Genomic DNA, 17353 nt, shown 5'->3' on the forward strand with positions numbered 1-17353 from the left:
ATATAAATGTGGTGGAATATTCCATACATATGAAGTTTTAACCTGAAGCAAATGAGGACATGCTTGGAACTCAATTCTTTTAAATGCCTGGACAGCAGCAGGACAAGATACAATAACACAAGTATCACAACTTGATAGTTGGCAGTCGGATCAGACACCCCTATTGCAATAATCAACTTATTACCCCACGCCATCCAATCAAAGCATAACAAACAAATATGTGCAATCATGCAAAGAAACAACAGCCGACTGTCTTCTCACAATGTATCTTATCCTCGGAGATAACATGCATGCTTGCTGATATCCTCACAGAACAGAAAACCGACACCTACAGGCCAACTAAAACAATCTGTCATGAATCTAAGAATATGGGTTGCCTCAAAGTCCTATGTCCTAATGTTTAGCAAAGATATATATATAGCTAGTTTCTTGACCACGGCGATGTGCCACCATCCATGGGCATGCATACACCAATCAATCCAGGGGGAATAACATCATCAGCATCAGGAGGTAAGACAAAGACAACAATCCCCAGTCACCAAAGGGCAAAACTTGCACCAATAATCTGCGGTGCCATTTCTATGCTGGAGGAGAACAAGCACTCTCAAGAATAAACATAAGCAATGAGATCTCTCTCATGCTTGAAGAACCTGACACTGCACGATGTGGCTCTTCAGCCCACCTCTTCCAGCAATACTCGACCATAAGTTTGTGAACAGGTTCCTAAAATTACCTTTACTACCTATATTTTCCCAGATTTGTGGATTGGTCTCCACTCGTCTATCAGGATTCGAGACATCAACTAAGCTGATGCTCATGTTGTTACGGACAATGCAGAGCTTTCCATTTAGAGGTACAAGAGCAGCAGCTTCCAGGGTGCGAGAACTCCCGAGGTGTAGCTTGCTATCAAGAAACCTGTTCCAAGAGTCTGTGGCCTCATCATATACTCTTAGCTTACACCCATCACGACAATCAACCGCATAAAGTTTTCCATTCATAGTGATGCTTGGATTGCGCCATCCGGAAACCATTCCACCGTTTATTGGACTCCATGTATTGGTTGATGGGGAATAGGCTTCACTCAAAACCTCTCTGTGGGCACCGAGTCCTTTGAGGAACCACTTGTTGTCATATACCACACCGATAAAGGGTACCATCGCTGTGCTCATATCAGCAATAAAACTCCAGCGGTTTCGATTGGGGTCATAAACTTCAGCCGAGCGCAGGGTTCTCTGGATCCCTTCACATTCTCCTCCAGCAGCATAAAGACAATTGTTAATGACACATGATCCAAAAAACTGCCTTTTCCGAAGCATGTCAGGTGCTCTATGCCATTTATTTGTCCGAGCACTATAAAATATAACTCGCCTCATGGATCCCTTCAGAGGATCTTTTCCACCAAATAAATACAGGTGACAGCCACTAAGGACCGCACAGCCAAACCCAAGAGCTGTACTATACTCCACTGGAATAGGCGGGAGTGGCTGCCACAGTTGGTAGGTGGGATCAAAGGCATGCCATGAAATTCTTCCTTCACGGTCTTTCTTAAACACATATACCCATTCTTCTGCCATGCCAAGACTCTTCCTTAGAGAGTAGAAAAAATTACCTGCCAGAAGCTTGTACCACCTTTTGCAAACTAGACGAAGTTTATTATGCTCTACACGAGGGACTCGAATCAGGCAAGTAATCGCAAGATCATCAGGAAGTCCAGGTAGGAGTGGTGGCTGCACCCTGGTCCTCTCCCGACGGGAGTTTTTTGTCTTGTGTGCACGGGGATTAATATCAGGTTGTATACAAAGTTTAGATCCAGGGACAAACTTTCTCGCCCCAACAACTGTTTTCAAACCTGAATCTACCTTGCAATAGCACGATACAGAATCAACCTGCAAAGTTTTCCGATCAACATAGTTAGTTGGCAGGAATATGTTAAGAAAACAAGAAGTACCAATTATGTGCGTGCCTGTTCTACATGACAAACAGATTCCAAAATGAGACAGGATGCACATCAAAGGTTTTGGACATACTACATCTCAAACGACAACAAATCTAAGCCTTCAGGTGTTACATTGCAAGAAAAAACTGGAAAATATATATATACATATGTAAGATATGTATGACTTCAAAGTTATGTATCAATTCTTTTTCTTAACTATAGAACATAGAATATACTCAGCCCAGCATTATGATGTCTTATTAGTATTACTCAATCCAAGATTAAGCTCCCAAAACTTAGTTTTTAACACTTAGCTTCATGGCTTTGCCCATGTACTGACAAATAAACCACTAAAACATACAAAAGAATTAGGTTGTGTCCCATAACATGAGTGATTGAGAAACATTTCATTTTTATTTATTGATTTTTTTTTAAAACCCCACATTACAAAATCATATATTAGGTTTCCTATCAAATGTACATGCATCTCAAAGGTGTAGGCCAGTAAGCAGTAGCCCCATTCAATTCTCAAAAGCATGCTAAGTGTGACCAGTGAAGTTTCAAATTTTAATCCAGGCATTTAGTGAAACTAGCTCCGTTAACCCAGAAGTAGTTCACATGCAACTAGAACCTGAGTTGTGTGCTGTGCTTATTTTCAAGCTCATTCAACAGAAACGTGACAGCATAGTCCTAGCAATTGACAAAAGCATAAAAGTAGGAAATATCTCACAAATTCAAGCACTAAGAAAACGATAAGTGAGCAGAGGAATGGAAGATGAGTCAGGGCAGAACATTCCAAAACAGCTCTAATATTCTTAAACTTCAAATCTCCACAATAACAGGTCCTAGAATAATCACACCCAAGGCCAGTGGAGAGTATATTTATTTACTCGAAGGGCCATTGTTCATGGATTCCGCAATGCATCTTCAAGAAAAGAATCACGGAAGCACAGAACCACCGAGAACAGTACAAATGCACCTCAAAAACAAGGTCTTTCACAATTGATATCGCATTCACCCAGGCAAGGCCATAAAACACCATAAGCGTTGCATAAATCGCGATACAAGGCTAAACAATAAAAAAGGTGAAAAACCATTGCAGACAGACTCACCAGCGGAGCTTGAACTCTGAAACCCCTCTGCGCATTTGGGGACCTCTCAGTCGTCTGCGCCATATATCACATAAAATTGTACCCCGTCTCTTCCGAAATTCAGATCAAACCGACAATCGAATTCAAACAATTCATAAAATCACGAGACGAAAGCTGAAGGAAAAAAAAACACTAAACCCCATTCGCACAATAGGAGCCAACCCGTCCCCTTTCCACCACTGCAAAAGCAAACAACGAATTCGTGGCCGGGCTAGGGCATCCGACTGATTCCATACACCCCCAAGCCCAAGCCCAACCGGTCAGGCGCAGTGCCAGGCTGCTGCTATTTTCCGTTGGTCTGAGTCTGACCGAGCAGAGATGGAGTCCAATGCCTATGCCTGTGCCCGTCACTGCCAGCGCTGAAAGTTACAGCTGGGCGACGGAACAGAACAACAATCCTTCCTCGATATGGACTTTTTACCTCGCGGCCCTTCCTCTCCTCTCTCTCCTGTAAATAATTAAATAAATAAAATACACATCACACAGATCAGAGTATCAGACTAAAAGGAAACACGAAATATCTAATTAAGGCAAATAATAATAATAATAATAATAATAATAATAATAATAATACCTCCATCCCATATGCAGTGTCTGGTATATGATATTTTAAAAAATATAATTAATAGATAATTAAAAATATATTAGTAAAAATAATTATCATATAATATAAATAATTATAAATTAAAATTAAGATAATTAATTTAATTAAAATTTAATTAATAAATTTTAATTTTAAAATGAGATTAAATTCAAAACGCATATAAACGGCAACCATGGTACGTGGGAGTAATAAAAAGGCATGCGGGGCTCAGTCACGGCTGCATCATTTTTATTTTTTTTTTATCATTAATAGAAATATATTTTAAAATCTCCTAGTACACTTTGATTTAACAAAATTGGGAAATGTAAAACTAAAGACAGCAAAAAGTAGATTAGTGAAATGCTAGAAAACGAGTGTAGCAGTAGGCATTGTTGTAAGTCATCTCTTTCAAGTTGCCATTTAAATTAAGTCAAGTCGGGTTGGGGCGGGGCTTAGGTACAGGTCAGGTACGGTGATATATTTACTACATGCAAATTGCAATGTAAGAATCAAATGGATATTATTATGAGTATCAGTTAAATAAAATGTATGCATGCAATAACTCTTGACACCCACCAATCCATCTACTACTCTACTAATAAGGCAATGAACCTTTTAAAAACACATTACATGGCATAGGATAGGAGAGGATAGGAGAGCATAGTGCATACAAGTTACAATCAGTCCTGAAACAACCTACTATACTACTTAGTGTCAAGCCTTGTTTTACTGTCATTATCATTCCATTCTTGATTGTTTGGGCAAATTTGCAATGAACAAAAAGCTAACTCCATTCAAACCTGCTGCTATAATCATTACATCAACCCTCCTCCTAACTACTACTACTGCTGCTGCTTTTGCTGCTTTGTCCAAGGGTTAGATGAAGATAGTCACCATAATATCCATTGTTAGAAAGTTTAGTCTATATTTAGATGCAGTAACACACACCACTTTGGATGTAATCCTAAAATAGGTTGTTACTCTTCATCACCATACACATACAATCGACACAGCTGGCACAATGACACCGAAATGCTGCCGCAACCGCGCAAGTATATGACATCCAAAGAAACCATCATCATATCTGCTTGTTTTCTCTTAAACCAAGAGGCAGAGGTTTAAATGCTGCCAAAACTACAGACACTTTGCACATAAGGAATCCCATCATTCCTGATATTAGATCTCTGCCCGTAAGCCTAACAGCTGCATCCTCTCCAGACAAAGAGTAGTATTTCACTGCTACGAAGAGACATGCAAATGCTAGCACCAGACCTGAAATGGGGCCTCTTAATTTCCCAAGAATTTGATCTCGACTGCCTTTGCTCTTGCTTGTTATGACTTCTGGCACTTCTAGTCCATCGACCGACCTTTGCAGCAATAATAGGTAAATAAACCCAAACAATCCGCCTGCTAAGAATGTGTAGGCAGCATTTTGTTCAGTTGAAAAAAATGCAATTATGGAGGAGCCAGCCAAGATAAGTAGGGTGTCATAGAATAATAGTGACAACTTCAGGTCTGTGTATTCCTTCATGCTTTCTTCGTTGGATGCAAAAGAGGTGTTGAGAGAGGCAGATAAATCTTCTTCGGACTTATCGTTCATCCAGGTAGATGCATCTCCAGATAATGCAGTAACTGATTGGGGTCTGAATTCCATCATAGACAAGTCACCTGAATCCCCGAGCAAGACATCCTCAAACTCAAAGCTGTACTGTAACCCACTTAGCTGTTCGGATTCTTCTATGGAAGAAGGCAGAGAATCGTGAACAATAGCCAGACTTAAACCAGCTATTCTCCATTGACCTGCCATTTGCCAATAGTGGTTCAAAATGACACCTTTTAAATTCCAAATATAACATGAAAATTCACATGGTACAACACAGCAGGGGATTTTATCATTCAAGGACAAGGAAAGAGCCGAGCATGCTCATCATGGAAAAAAAACAGAACTAGCTCCATATCTTACATTGGTTTGTCGACTAATTTACCCTTTCTATATTTCCCACAACGAATAGGAACAAGCTTCAAATCAGTGAATGATGTTACAGCATTCCTACACAATCATGAAAGTATATGCTTAACACGACATACAAAACACTTGAAACTAGCAGACAAGATGTTACCATCTACAATTAAAAAGAAATTTATATTGATCTTTACTAACGATTGTTCTGAAACAACAATTTTGCAAGGTTTATGCAGAGTCAGTGCTTCTTTGATTTCATGAAACATACAAAGATTAAGTCAAGATCTTCTGCCTCCCCACATTCAATTTTTGAAAAAAAATAAATAATAATAAATTAATTAAATTAGGAGAGCATTATCATTCCATGCAATCATAATTGAGCTGAAAATGGATAATCATATGTTCTTATAACGTATAACAACCTGATTCCAAGCCAATCCAAACAGCTAGAATTCTTCCAAGGTTAGGTCCCTCAAAAGCAAATTGATCAACAGAGCCTCTCTGTAAGTGCATGGTATCACCCATGGCCTTGTCTTCTGACCTTGAATCAGATTCATTCAAAACAGTGGGCAACCTTTGTAAAATGGAGGTTCCATTCTCGTCAATCAAACACAATAATATTCCAGAGTTCACATCAGTGAGACCGGATCCATAAATTTTACTTGTTTGTAGTTTTACTTTGTACAAGGACTTCAATCTTCCGGATGGGAAAGAATCCAGTGCCTTCCCAACTGAAGCATCTGGGATAACCTTCACTTCTGTTGCAGGTAAGAGTCTTGACGGTTTCGCATATTCCTGAAAATCTAAACGTACCCCAGCTGTTGGACTGGGAAGGCATGACGGTAAAAACCAATTTAAAACTACATGCCAGCCAAAAGAGCAGTGCCCCAGATATATAGACGTGATTATTCAAATAGATCCAAGTGTCATATAATAGAAAAAATTACACATCTAGCACCAACAGTTTCTCAGGGACTCTCATGTTTAGGTAAGCATTTCATTGCTGAAGTGCTTTGGGATGGATACTCCTGAGAATGACAATATCATCCACAAAGGGTTTTAAGAAGTGAGAATTCTTACCGTAAATGATTCGAAAATAACTTATCCACCCGGACTACCACCATTAATATTATATAGAACATATGCTATCATTTCAATTGCTTATCCTCTTTTAGCTTAAACCCAATATCCCTTAAGAATGATACGACATAATCTCTTGCTTGCTGCATCAACTAGATTGATGAATGAATTTCAAAAGTATTGCATCACACTGAGACAACTTAATCCAAGCACTTCTAGTTTAACTCATTTGCACTTATTTCTTACCAACGACAGTAGGAGATTGGTGATCATATCCTCCAGATTGAATACGCTATCGGCCATTCGAAATTGATTATTTCAAGTCTCACAGTTGACAAAAGAAAAAAAAAAGTTCGAGCCTCAAAGTCTAGTGAAATAACGCATGCTTTCCCAATAACATAAATCAGGCTAACTAATTGTGATTTCGAAAATTTCTAAAACCGAATCATCCTAAAACCTCAACCAACAGATTATGATGTCCCTCTCTGCATGCACCAAGAACAAACAACCAACTAATCAAGCTAAGGAACTTCACCCAAACTTCCATTTATAAAACTCCAGTGTAAAAAGTAGAGAGCACCTTGGTTTTTGTACTTTCCGCAACGAATAATGAGTCGAGAATGATGAAACGTCCTTCCCGGAGTTGTGGTACGGCGTGACTTCGTCGTAAACGCTGTAGGGATTTCTGTTTGTGCCCAATAGATTCTCGACGAAAGCAACTCCATTTCTCAAGCTCGAAGGCTAGCACCAGACGGGTTTTGGAAAGGGGGAAGGATCAGAAAATAGGAGGCATCTGGCAGGCTGATGAATCATGAATATGATGGTGCCGTGCAGACAGAGATTGATTAATGTCTGGAGTACAAAATAAAGCCCAAGGAACATACATATATACGATGAGCTAACGGCCCATATTGATTGGGCTGTGCGGGCTACCAGACCTAACGTAAGCCCAGTTTTCTTTGTTCCCAATTTGGGGGATTGGGAGTGAAATTTCCGGCGGAGCGGAGCGGCTTCTCTTCGGCGAGGCGATTCTTGAAAATTGTATAGTCTTCGTAGTAAATGTAATCAATCGATGATTCCCTTCTCATTACGTGCAATCTAAGGTTCGTTATATTGCGTTTGTTGGGACTATCTCGGAAGGAAACATTACCCTTACTTAATTCATAGAACTGGAGGAGGTGCTTGAGTGAAGGCATTTCGGGAGATCTCTTGTGGTTAGTCAGTATATCTAAATGTAGTTGTTGTTTTTTCCGATTAATTAATGAACTTTGGAGAATGGGAGAAACGTGTTGATTTGTCAATCTGCTTGAATTTGTATCTTTTTCATTTTTGAATTGTGTGATTTATAATATATAGGTTGGATTGGTGTAGGATCCCAATTTCGTTCTTTAGCCAAATTCGCACCTGCTGCTGCTTGTATTGAATCTGAATCTGCAAAAATGGTGTCCTTCGAGATGAACGATCGAAAAAGTAAGTCAGATTCCACTTTGCACTATTTTCATCGAACGCACACCATCTTCTTATTCAGCCTTTTTTAGGTATTTTTCTTGACAAGTGCCTAAATGGAACCGTTGTAAGCACTCAAACGGTTTGAGGTCTTTGCATGCTATTCTCGATTCTTAGTAGTTGAATATGAGTTATCTTGGATTTCTTTATTCGCTTTTTTTTTTCTGTCTGCCAACTTGAATTCATGGTAATGCATTTTGCTCTTTAAATGTTGGATTTCTACTTTTTGTGCTGCAAATTGGCATTGGTCAATTGCGCTTCTATGTTTTACTTTTGAGGAATTACCAAAGGATTGATGCAAATCTCCTTTTTGCTGTTACAACAGAAATTGGGCTCGGCTTGACTGGATTTGGAGTGTTCTTTTCATTTTTGGGGATCATTTTCTTCTTTGATAAAGGTTTAATTGCCATGGGAAATGTAAGTATGCTGTTGAAACATATGTACGATTGTTTTCCAATTGAATAATTTTCATCTATCCATCTCCCTAATGTTGCCCATTTCACTCGAAACAGATCCTCTTCTTGTCAGGGGTGATGTTAACCATTGGTCTCAAGTCATCAATGCAGTTCTTTATGAAACGCTCTAATTTTAAGGTGCCTTCCCCCATGTTTTTTTTGTTGTTGATACGAGTTACTCTTTTATGCTGCTTATTGTTTTCCTTTTTAAACTTCTTGATTATTCATCACATTAATTGCAGGGAACAGTTTCGTTTGGTGTTGGATTTTTCTTGGTTATAATTGGATGGCCAATAATTGGAATGATTGTTGAGGCATATGGATTTGTTGTGCTGTTCAGGTTAGTCTTGCTTTTGTATACTGGACAAAATATTGGTATAACTAATGTTCACTTTCCACCATCTAAGATAGTACGAGTTAACTAGTACTACTTTTATGTTATTTGCAGTGGCTTCTGGCCAACACTTGCTGTCTTTCTCCAAAAGATCCCCATTATTGGATGGCTGTTCCAGCAACCTTTCATCAGATCGGTATGTTTGCATTGCCACTGTGTATGTCGTGCTTTGCAATGTACAGTGCAATTTATGATATACTCAAATTGCTGTGAAGTGCTGTGGGGGCTTGTGGTTGCTTTAACTTGGAATTTTATATGTTCTCAGTTCTAACTCTATCTTAATGATCTTTCACAAGAAATTCATATATCAATTTTTAAGTGAGTCTTGACCTTTAAAGCATCCAACATGATCAATGTGCAAAAAATCAGTAAACTCGTATAAGATTTATTATGAAAATTGATGTTGCATTGAACCTGTAGATGCCAAAATGGAGATTTTATATATTCTCCTATGAGATGCGATACACCCAGTAGCCGATAGATTATTGCTTAATAAGATGTTCTCTTTATCAACATAAGGAAGCTGATTTATTTATCTCTCAATTTGCATTTAGGAGTTTAGCATTTACCCACAATGAAAATGACCTTGCTCGATCCTAATATAACTTCAGAGCACATTAGCCTCGGCATGAACTCAGACTAACTCAGACTAACAGGTGTGCTGTCCAGACTTTCCTTATTGGGAATTTTAACTATGCTTTCAAGTCCTGGTTTCATTTAAAATCTTCTGTTTGAACTACTCTATTAATTAAGTAGAATTTACCTTTTTGAAGTTTTGTAGTTGCCACATTTTGTCTTTAATGTTATCACCCCTAAGAGTATAATAATTTAGATATGGATCACCCCATCAAAAATATTTACAAAGCTGTATAAAAGAACATGTGTATTATTGAGTATTTCGTCATTTATTAGGAATGAGCAGTTAGTTACGTTTGATGACTTGTCTGATGCTTTTAATGTTATATTTTCAGTTTTTTGATCGCTACCGTGGAAAAAGGGTGCCTGTGTAAGATAAGGATAGGAGAACGCCAAAGAATGCCAAAACCATGTGGGATGTAATTTGTGCAAGTATTGTAAAATACTGTCTTGGTATATACATTTACATGTAAACAGATTATAGTATGGCATTGGCATATCGATCAATACGTGTCATTTTGAAGCCATGGCAATCTGGAAATTTGGGACGTCAAATTTGTTTGATTACCATCATTGGTATGACGTGGGACCTATCTGTTCTTTGAGCTCTGAGAAAACTAAATGTTTGAGTCGCAAGGCAATATTAGTGTAAACTGTAAGGAAAAGTGATGTAGCTGGTTTTTTGTATGGCATATCAATCAATAGTTAAAACAGAATCAACTATGTAAATGAGCAGAGCATGGTAGCAAGTGAAACACGTACTTCAAGTTTGTGTGTATGTAGATTGGGTTTAGAAAACATAAGTATTGAGTAATACAGGAAACTATTTAAATGAATCCTTCCGTCCCAAACACCGTGCAATATTTTCTTTTTGGTATGTCATAATTAATTATATTTAATCTCTATTTCTACATTTTATTCGATCACATCACCCTAATAAAAAAAATAAAATATACACTTCTCTCTCCATCACATCACCTAAAATTCCGTGCCCAATTTAAATGTATATAAGAATTCAAATCCTGTGTCCAAACTTAAATATAAATACTTAAAATCATGATAAAGAATTTAACGCATAATACTTTGGTTCAAAAATCGATTACTAGTAAAAATAAAATAAATTTGTTTCAAATCAATAGTTTACTTAAGAAAAGCTTTCTAATACGAATACAATCAAATCTTCATTAACCAAATACCAAGCAATAATATTTCAAATCATTATAAGAAAAACATTGCAAAGAATATATAGAATCAATATTTAAATGAAAAAAAAAAAAAGTATATATTTATATATATATCAACTTCTCGACCAACTTCCCAAGCTAATTTTCAAATCTCTTTTCCAATTTTCTTCTAAAGAAACTTTTCGACCAACTTTCCAAGTTAATTTTCAAATCTATTGGAATTTCCAATTTCCTTTTCAAAGATGAAGTGAAGTTACTTATTACAAGTTTGAAAGCTTTATTATTATTATTTTTTAGTTGTGCTATTGTCCTCGGTACAAGCTATGTTGTGGAGGTAATCAAGAAACTTTCTTAAACAATAATAATCAATTAAAAATAAATATTGTTTTTAAAAAAAAGAAAATTACTAAAATAAATTTAAACTTTATTAGAAAATGTGAGTAATCTATTATATAGTATAATATCCAATTAATTTTTTATGTGGCTTATAATTGCTTTTATTTTTGACATTTTAAATTTATCGGTTCCAACTCATCAATATATATGATAGTTTACTAGAGTACCCAAAGGGTCTTGTCTGAGGCAAACCTCGGTATAATGATTTAGGGTGTGCTTTTAGTTTGAATTTTGTGTTTAGATTTGATTGGAGTTTAAGGGATTTTGATGAATATTAATTTGATGTATAATGAATAAAATAATATAGATGTGTATTAAATTTAATTAATAAAATTTATATAGTATAATTTGATTATAAATTTATATTATAATCATATATTTAAAATTTTATTTATTTGCATTATAAAAAAAAATTTATTATCTACCAAATAACATATATATTGTATATATTTTTTTATCCTATAATTATTATAAATATTAAATAAATATAATATTTGAAAGAAAAAAATTATATTTTAAAAATATATATATTGCAATGGTCGCAGCCCGTTTTGGGCAAAACAACATACCCTTAAATATCAATGCCTTATCGCCATGTTATATATGAGAAAATGCTAACAAGAACCAATGCCTTATAGCCATGTCATATATGCTAACAAGCTCCCTGCCTTGCAAGTTTTGTTATAAAATACCATAGAAAGTAGGGTGGGACAATATTCATGTAAGCTTGCTGCTTCATAACAACACCTATTAATACAGTCAATAATGGAACCACCAAAAAGGCATCCTCCAATCTGTCTATTTCAGGTACTGGTTGGGCTAAACTTCTTTGCTTTCTTTTTAATTTGCAATTCTGAAGTCGAAGTTGTAGCAGCAATGTATGCCTCTGGATCAATATTTTCACAAGATTTCTGCTTCCTTAATTCCTTGGCTTTTTTCTTCACCACAGAAAGCAGAAGAAATTATTGCACATTATCCCAATAATCAGATAAATGTGAAATAATGAAATTACAGTTACCTTCAGAGATAATGCTGTTTGAGCCACATCAGTCTTGTCAGCAGCATGCTCCATTTGTTTTGTGGGTTCCTGAAAAACCAAATCAAAAACTCTTATTAGAATTAAATTAAAAAGATAGGGCTTATTACAAGCTACGATTGGCATGGAATTAATAGATCGAACCTCGGGTGGAATAAATGCCTCATCACGTTTCCTTTTACTTTCAGCTGTTTTTTCTGCCTGTTTCTCTTGCTTCTCCAACCATTTTTGGGTCTGCTTCTTCTTATCACTAAGGAAATACTCTCCACTTTCCAGTTGCAAATCAATCTGAATTTGTGAAATCACGAAAAAGCCAGAGAAATAATAAATAAATAATAGGAGAAACAGGTCATCATAAAATCCATGACAAAAAATTCTTGATACCCTAATCTCATAAACAACAATTGAAAACACTTCAAGAGTCCACCATACATTGTAGTCGGAGAATTGACACCACATTCCACTAAGCAAAAGCAAGCAAATGGCATTTCAAATTACAGCACAGAAAGTACCAACAGTTTTTTCATACACCATTGTACAAGGCCATAAAAGCAAAATTCTGAACAACAGTCAGGTAGATTGAAGAACAGATTTTAACAGTAAAAATGTCAGGGAAGTCAAGTCTATACACGGTGTTCAGCTAGACAATTAACAAGGAATAATGGCAGTTGTGTAAATGTCATATATTATAAGCATATACGCCCACAAGCCAAACCAAGTGACACATACCTTGCTTGGTGGCTGTGGTGGAGGGAAAGGAGTGTAAGGTTTCTTCTCTTTCGCCTTAACTTTCTTCTGTTTCACATTTTTCCTGGGAAGTAAAAGGGTGCGGATGTCAAATCACTTCTAACTAATGGAAGAATTAATTTACCATCACATTTGAAATGTGCAGCAATGACTAGATGACATACTTTTTGAAAGATGGAAGAAATCTATCCCAACTTTCGTTTGCCAGTTCAGGATGTTTTGCTAGTTCCCTCTTCATCATTAGAATCTGACACCATTGAATGTGAGGTTTCAGTAGATACAGGAAAACACTCACTTGGCAGAAAACGTTACCTTGACACTATGTACTGGATGCATTTTATTTTGCATGCAGTCTTCAACAACCTTTCTCGCTTGTTTTATACCTTTATATGAACCCATGACAGCTACTGTGTTTCCCTAATCATTGTAATAGTGAAAATGTTCAATTAGGTTTTACCAAATTATGGTTACAAATGAAAACACAAGTAATTTGTAGTAGATAACACTTTACTGTAATATCCAATTAATGATTCAGCATCGTGAATACCGACCTGAACCAGCAAGTAGCATTCAGTTAAAATTTCCAGTGCCTGCATTTGTTTGGAAATTGTAAAGTCATTGGAAAACAATTGGATATGAAAAGAAAATTTGAAAATTAATATGCCAAATTTGTAACGCAAACATTGAATCAATATACATTATAGTCCGTTTCCAGTTTCCACAACCTCCTTTCAGTACTTTTATTGATTCTATTCCTTACTAAAATTCAGAAGATCGCTACATATAAAGAAAAATTTCGAACCTTCAAAGTGTAAGAGTTTGGACCAAGCAAGTTTTGTCTTCTTTTCACAAACCGTTCCTGCATTAAATATAAGAAAAGAAAAAGAACATTTATTATGTCCACAAATATATTGAATTATTGGAGATATAGGTTCTTATAGACAATATCATTTAATTTTTTCATTTAGCCACGCTTTATTTAGATTCCTAAGAATCACATGCTTTTATACGTATATACTATTTATTTTGGAAATAAATGGAAAATCAGTTGTGACTATTATTGTTATGATAAAGAATAGTTAGTAGTTGCATGATGATCATATAATGGAGAAAAAAACCTTATTGCGAACAAGGCTGCCAATCTTGATGATGTCACATTGCATCTCATCGTTGAGAATCTTTATTGCCTGTAAGAAACATAGATCATGAGTTCAAATGAAAACATTCAAGAAGTAAACTATCACCAAGTAAATAGATTCAAAGCTTGCTATCACCAAACAAACCAACCAATTGCTATCATCGCGTATTGATTCAATCTAATACTAAGAAAATATATTCAACGCTTGCTAAGAAAAGCATTGCTATCACAAAGTATCATTTAACAATAAGCTGCTAAAAGCTTCTCGGCAAATTCTCCATATAGGCTATATAGTTAAGAAAATTATAAGTCGTGCAATAAAAGCAGAGGATGTTGTAATAGGATGAAAATAAGCAATTACATAAGAAAAAAGACATGCTATGCTAGCTACCTGTGGAGCAGGAACACTTCTTGACAGAAGTTTTATGAGATCTCTGGCCTTTACTATTATATAAGGATCTCGTGTCTTTCTGGTAGTCCAGACAGTCATGCTTCCTTCAACCTAGACAATGGCAACACAAAATCAATCATGATAAAAAAAAATTCAGTCTATCCTAATAGTGATAGGAATAACCGAATAACAACATTTTAGTGCACGTAATACAAAGAGAATAAGAGGGATGACAGTCCAGCCCAATGTACATAAATGCATGAAGGGACTTACCAAATTCAATTCACAAGAAATTCCGTACTCTTTCAGTGCTCCTTTGACAATTGGCCAACACTCTTGCAGATACTTCTCTAAGGAGATTTAAAATACAAGTCAGGCAACTATCGATGATTCAATTCACAATTCAACCATGCAGTACAAAATGGAACAAATATACATACCTCTATACTGGGGGAAGAGTGTAGAGAATGAACTAACTTCAAGCATTCCACCCTCGTTCCATGCAGGATCAAACTTCTCTATCTTCCAGTGATCGATGGAAGGATCATCCCAAGGCTTGTCTTTGTCATGCTTACCTTTGTGTTTGGCCCGAGGCTTCTCGCTGCCTTCGCCATAGAGGTCGTTGTTTATGTCAGAGGATTCGGCCATGTGACTCTAGGTTGTCGATTCCGTTCGAGCTATGAACATAAACATAAATATGACCTCAACGTTCATATATATATATATATATATATATATAGCCAGACGCTCAAGTCTCAACTCGTCCCCTAACCCTACATACCCTTAATAAAATTAAATTCATTTCAATGACTTGGCCCAGCTTGGCCATTTCAACATCTTCACGTACTATTATCGTCAAGATAATGGCTATGCGCCCTCAATCAAATTAGATCATTTTTAACAAGAAAAATATGTAGCGTACTAGTATGCACTGAAAAACTTGAGTTGTAACAATTCGTAGAACTGTTTACTTGGTATTTTTTTGGTAATTATAGGTTTAACTAGTGATGTTTTGTGAGAAAATTCAAAACAAACAGTGAAGACATCCAAAAAAAAAAACAGAAATTCCCTTTCTCTTGCCATTAATTAAGAAAGATTTGGCACTTAACATATAACTTTTCTGTAAAATACATTCTATGCAAGAGACTTTAACATAATAACCCTGATATATTGAAAATATATAATCATAATTCTCGAATACCAATCAATTCATCAATGAAAAATTAATGCATAAATATTCTGCTACTGTAAGAACTTGAAAGCCTTTTAATCTCACGCTGCCATTTTTAACCATAAAAATAAAATATACTAGTAAATAAAATACAAAAACTTACAAGATTGCGACTGTCGGAGATTAAGCCCAATACAAAGACAATAAAGTCACGGGTTTAGGGTTTAGGGAATGGAGTATGAAACGATAGCTAGCAAGAGGAGAAGAAGAATAAGAAGAGCCGACGAGCAGAAGAAAAAACAAGAAGGATAGGAAGAAGAAAAGGAGGAAGAGGGGGAAGAAGAGGGAGGACGGCGGCTGGTTTGGCGTTGGGGGTAGCCGGGTAGGGGTAGGGTTGTGTTGTTTTTTTTTTTTTTTTTTGGGAAAGGGTTGTGTTTGCTTGTCTGTGAGTTTTTTGGTTCTTGGTTCACGGATTAATTATTGAATTCATAAATAGTATGGATGTATTTTTTTATTGAATTTTTTACTATTTACTAATTTTTTTCATTTTAAATATTACTGCAATATTTCAATTTGTTCAAATATGTTTGAATCAAAAATTCGAATTTCAAATAATTTGTTTGAATATGTCTAAGGGTGTTTGCTTTTTTTTTACGTATCTTCTTAAAAAATTAATATATTATAAATATATTTATTATTTTTATATTATATTTATATATTTTTTTATTTCGAATAAAAAAAAATCTTCAAACTACAACCTTTAAAGATATATTTATTTAACAATTATTTTATTTTTTTTATCACAAATATCATTTACAAGACTAGGGGTTTGTTTAGACATGAGTTTTTAAAAATTTTTGAAAAATTGAAAGTTTGATAAAAAAATAAAATATTAATATTTGATTTGGTATTGTGTAAACAAAATCTAATGTTATTGTATTGACTGTAACAATACAAAACAATATACTAGTAATACATTAAATATTAATTGACAACATAGTATATGTATTCTCTTTCTTCACATATCTATTATATTTGTAATTAAAATAAAAAAAAATTAAAAAAATTGATATTAGCATATAATTATTTTTATTAAAATAATAAGTTTGATAATTTTGAATTAAAACGACAAAAATATATTAATATAATACGAAACAACACATGAGTTAATATTATATAACAATAGTTTATACAACAAATACAATGACAATACACAAACTATATTAACAATAACATAGGGAAAAAATCTTTTTGTAATTTCAATATAATTAAAATTCATCAATTTTGGCCACAATATAAAAATCTTATCAATTTTGGTCTCAATATAACCAAAACTCGATCATTTTTTATCCAAATATAACCAAAACTCATCATTTTTTGTCATAATATAAATTTTTTATCAATTTTAGTCGCAATATAATAAAAATTCATCATTTTTTGTCACAATATAATCAAACGTTATCTTTTGTGGTCCCACCATCAACAAACCGATGGAAAATGCTGACGTGAAAAGAAATCAAACCTTGTATTTATATTTGAAGAAATTGCACAATCTTGCAAGTCTACGTTAGCATTTTCCGTCGATT

General features: G+C 35.2%; 4 protein-coding genes across 6 annotated transcripts; 1 reads left to right on the forward strand and 3 right to left on the reverse strand.

Moving 5' to 3' along the window:
- Positions 1 to 60: 60 nt before the first annotated feature.
- On the reverse strand, positions 61 to 3552 carry LOC127239229 (F-box/kelch-repeat protein At1g55270-like). The gene is made up of 2 exons (XM_051257285.1): positions 3049 to 3552; positions 61 to 1886 (listed from the first exon to the last, which is right to left on the reverse strand). The coding sequence occupies exons 1-2, from the start codon at positions 3109 to 3111 to the stop codon at positions 636 to 638; spliced, it is 1314 nt and encodes a 437-aa protein (XP_051113242.1). The 5' UTR covers positions 3112 to 3552; the 3' UTR covers positions 61 to 635.
- A 383-nt stretch (positions 3553 to 3935) lies between these two features.
- LOC127239280 (uncharacterized) lies at positions 3936 to 7909 on the reverse strand. Its single transcript, XM_051257353.1, has 5 exons — positions 7864 to 7909; positions 7647 to 7744; positions 7294 to 7454; positions 6056 to 6459; positions 3936 to 5470 (listed from the first exon to the last, which is right to left on the reverse strand). The coding sequence occupies exons 1-5, from the start codon at positions 7907 to 7909 to the stop codon at positions 4749 to 4751; spliced, it is 1431 nt and encodes a 476-aa protein (XP_051113310.1). The 3' UTR covers positions 3936 to 4748.
- Positions 7676 to 10420, forward strand: LOC127239257 (vesicle transport protein GOT1-like). Of its 3 annotated transcripts, XR_007836109.1 has the most exons (8): positions 7676 to 7927; positions 8070 to 8183; positions 8545 to 8636; positions 8732 to 8812; positions 8917 to 9014; positions 9123 to 9204; positions 9623 to 9724; positions 10040 to 10420. XR_007836109.1 is itself a non-coding variant. In XM_051257335.1 (7 exons), exons 2-7 carry the CDS (start codon positions 8153 to 8155, stop codon positions 10076 to 10078), a joined length of 423 nt encoding a protein of 140 aa, XP_051113292.1. In that variant the 5' UTR covers positions 7680 to 7927; positions 8070 to 8152; the 3' UTR covers positions 10079 to 10420. The 3 variants fall into 3 exon arrangements, 2 of the variants coding, with proteins under 2 accessions (XP_051113292.1, XP_051113293.1); XM_051257335.1 differs by lacking the exon at positions 9623 to 9724 and having other exon boundaries at positions 7680 to 7927; XM_051257336.1 differs by lacking the exon at positions 9623 to 9724 and having other exon boundaries at positions 7680 to 7927; positions 8085 to 8183.
- A 1435-nt stretch (positions 10421 to 11855) lies between these two features.
- LOC127239429 (KRR1 small subunit processome component homolog) lies at positions 11856 to 16197 on the reverse strand. The gene is made up of 13 exons (XM_051257569.1): positions 15931 to 16197; positions 15037 to 15273; positions 14870 to 14946; positions 14597 to 14707; positions 14186 to 14254; positions 13870 to 13926; positions 13619 to 13657; positions 13380 to 13484; positions 13232 to 13314; positions 13050 to 13131; positions 12465 to 12608; positions 12303 to 12371; positions 11856 to 12222 (listed from the first exon to the last, which is right to left on the reverse strand). Exons 2-13 carry the CDS (start codon positions 15242 to 15244, stop codon positions 12088 to 12090), a joined length of 1179 nt encoding a protein of 392 aa, XP_051113526.1. The 5' UTR covers positions 15245 to 15273; positions 15931 to 16197; the 3' UTR covers positions 11856 to 12087.
- Between the last annotated feature and the right edge of the window lie 1156 nt (positions 16198 to 17353).

The sequence above is a fragment of the Andrographis paniculata genome, unplaced genomic scaffold (genome assembly GCF_009805555.1).
Source record: "Andrographis paniculata isolate CXL003 unplaced genomic scaffold, ASM980555v1 Contig77END, whole genome shotgun sequence".
Classification (NCBI taxonomy): domain Eukaryota; kingdom Viridiplantae; phylum Streptophyta; class Magnoliopsida; order Lamiales; family Acanthaceae; genus Andrographis; species Andrographis paniculata.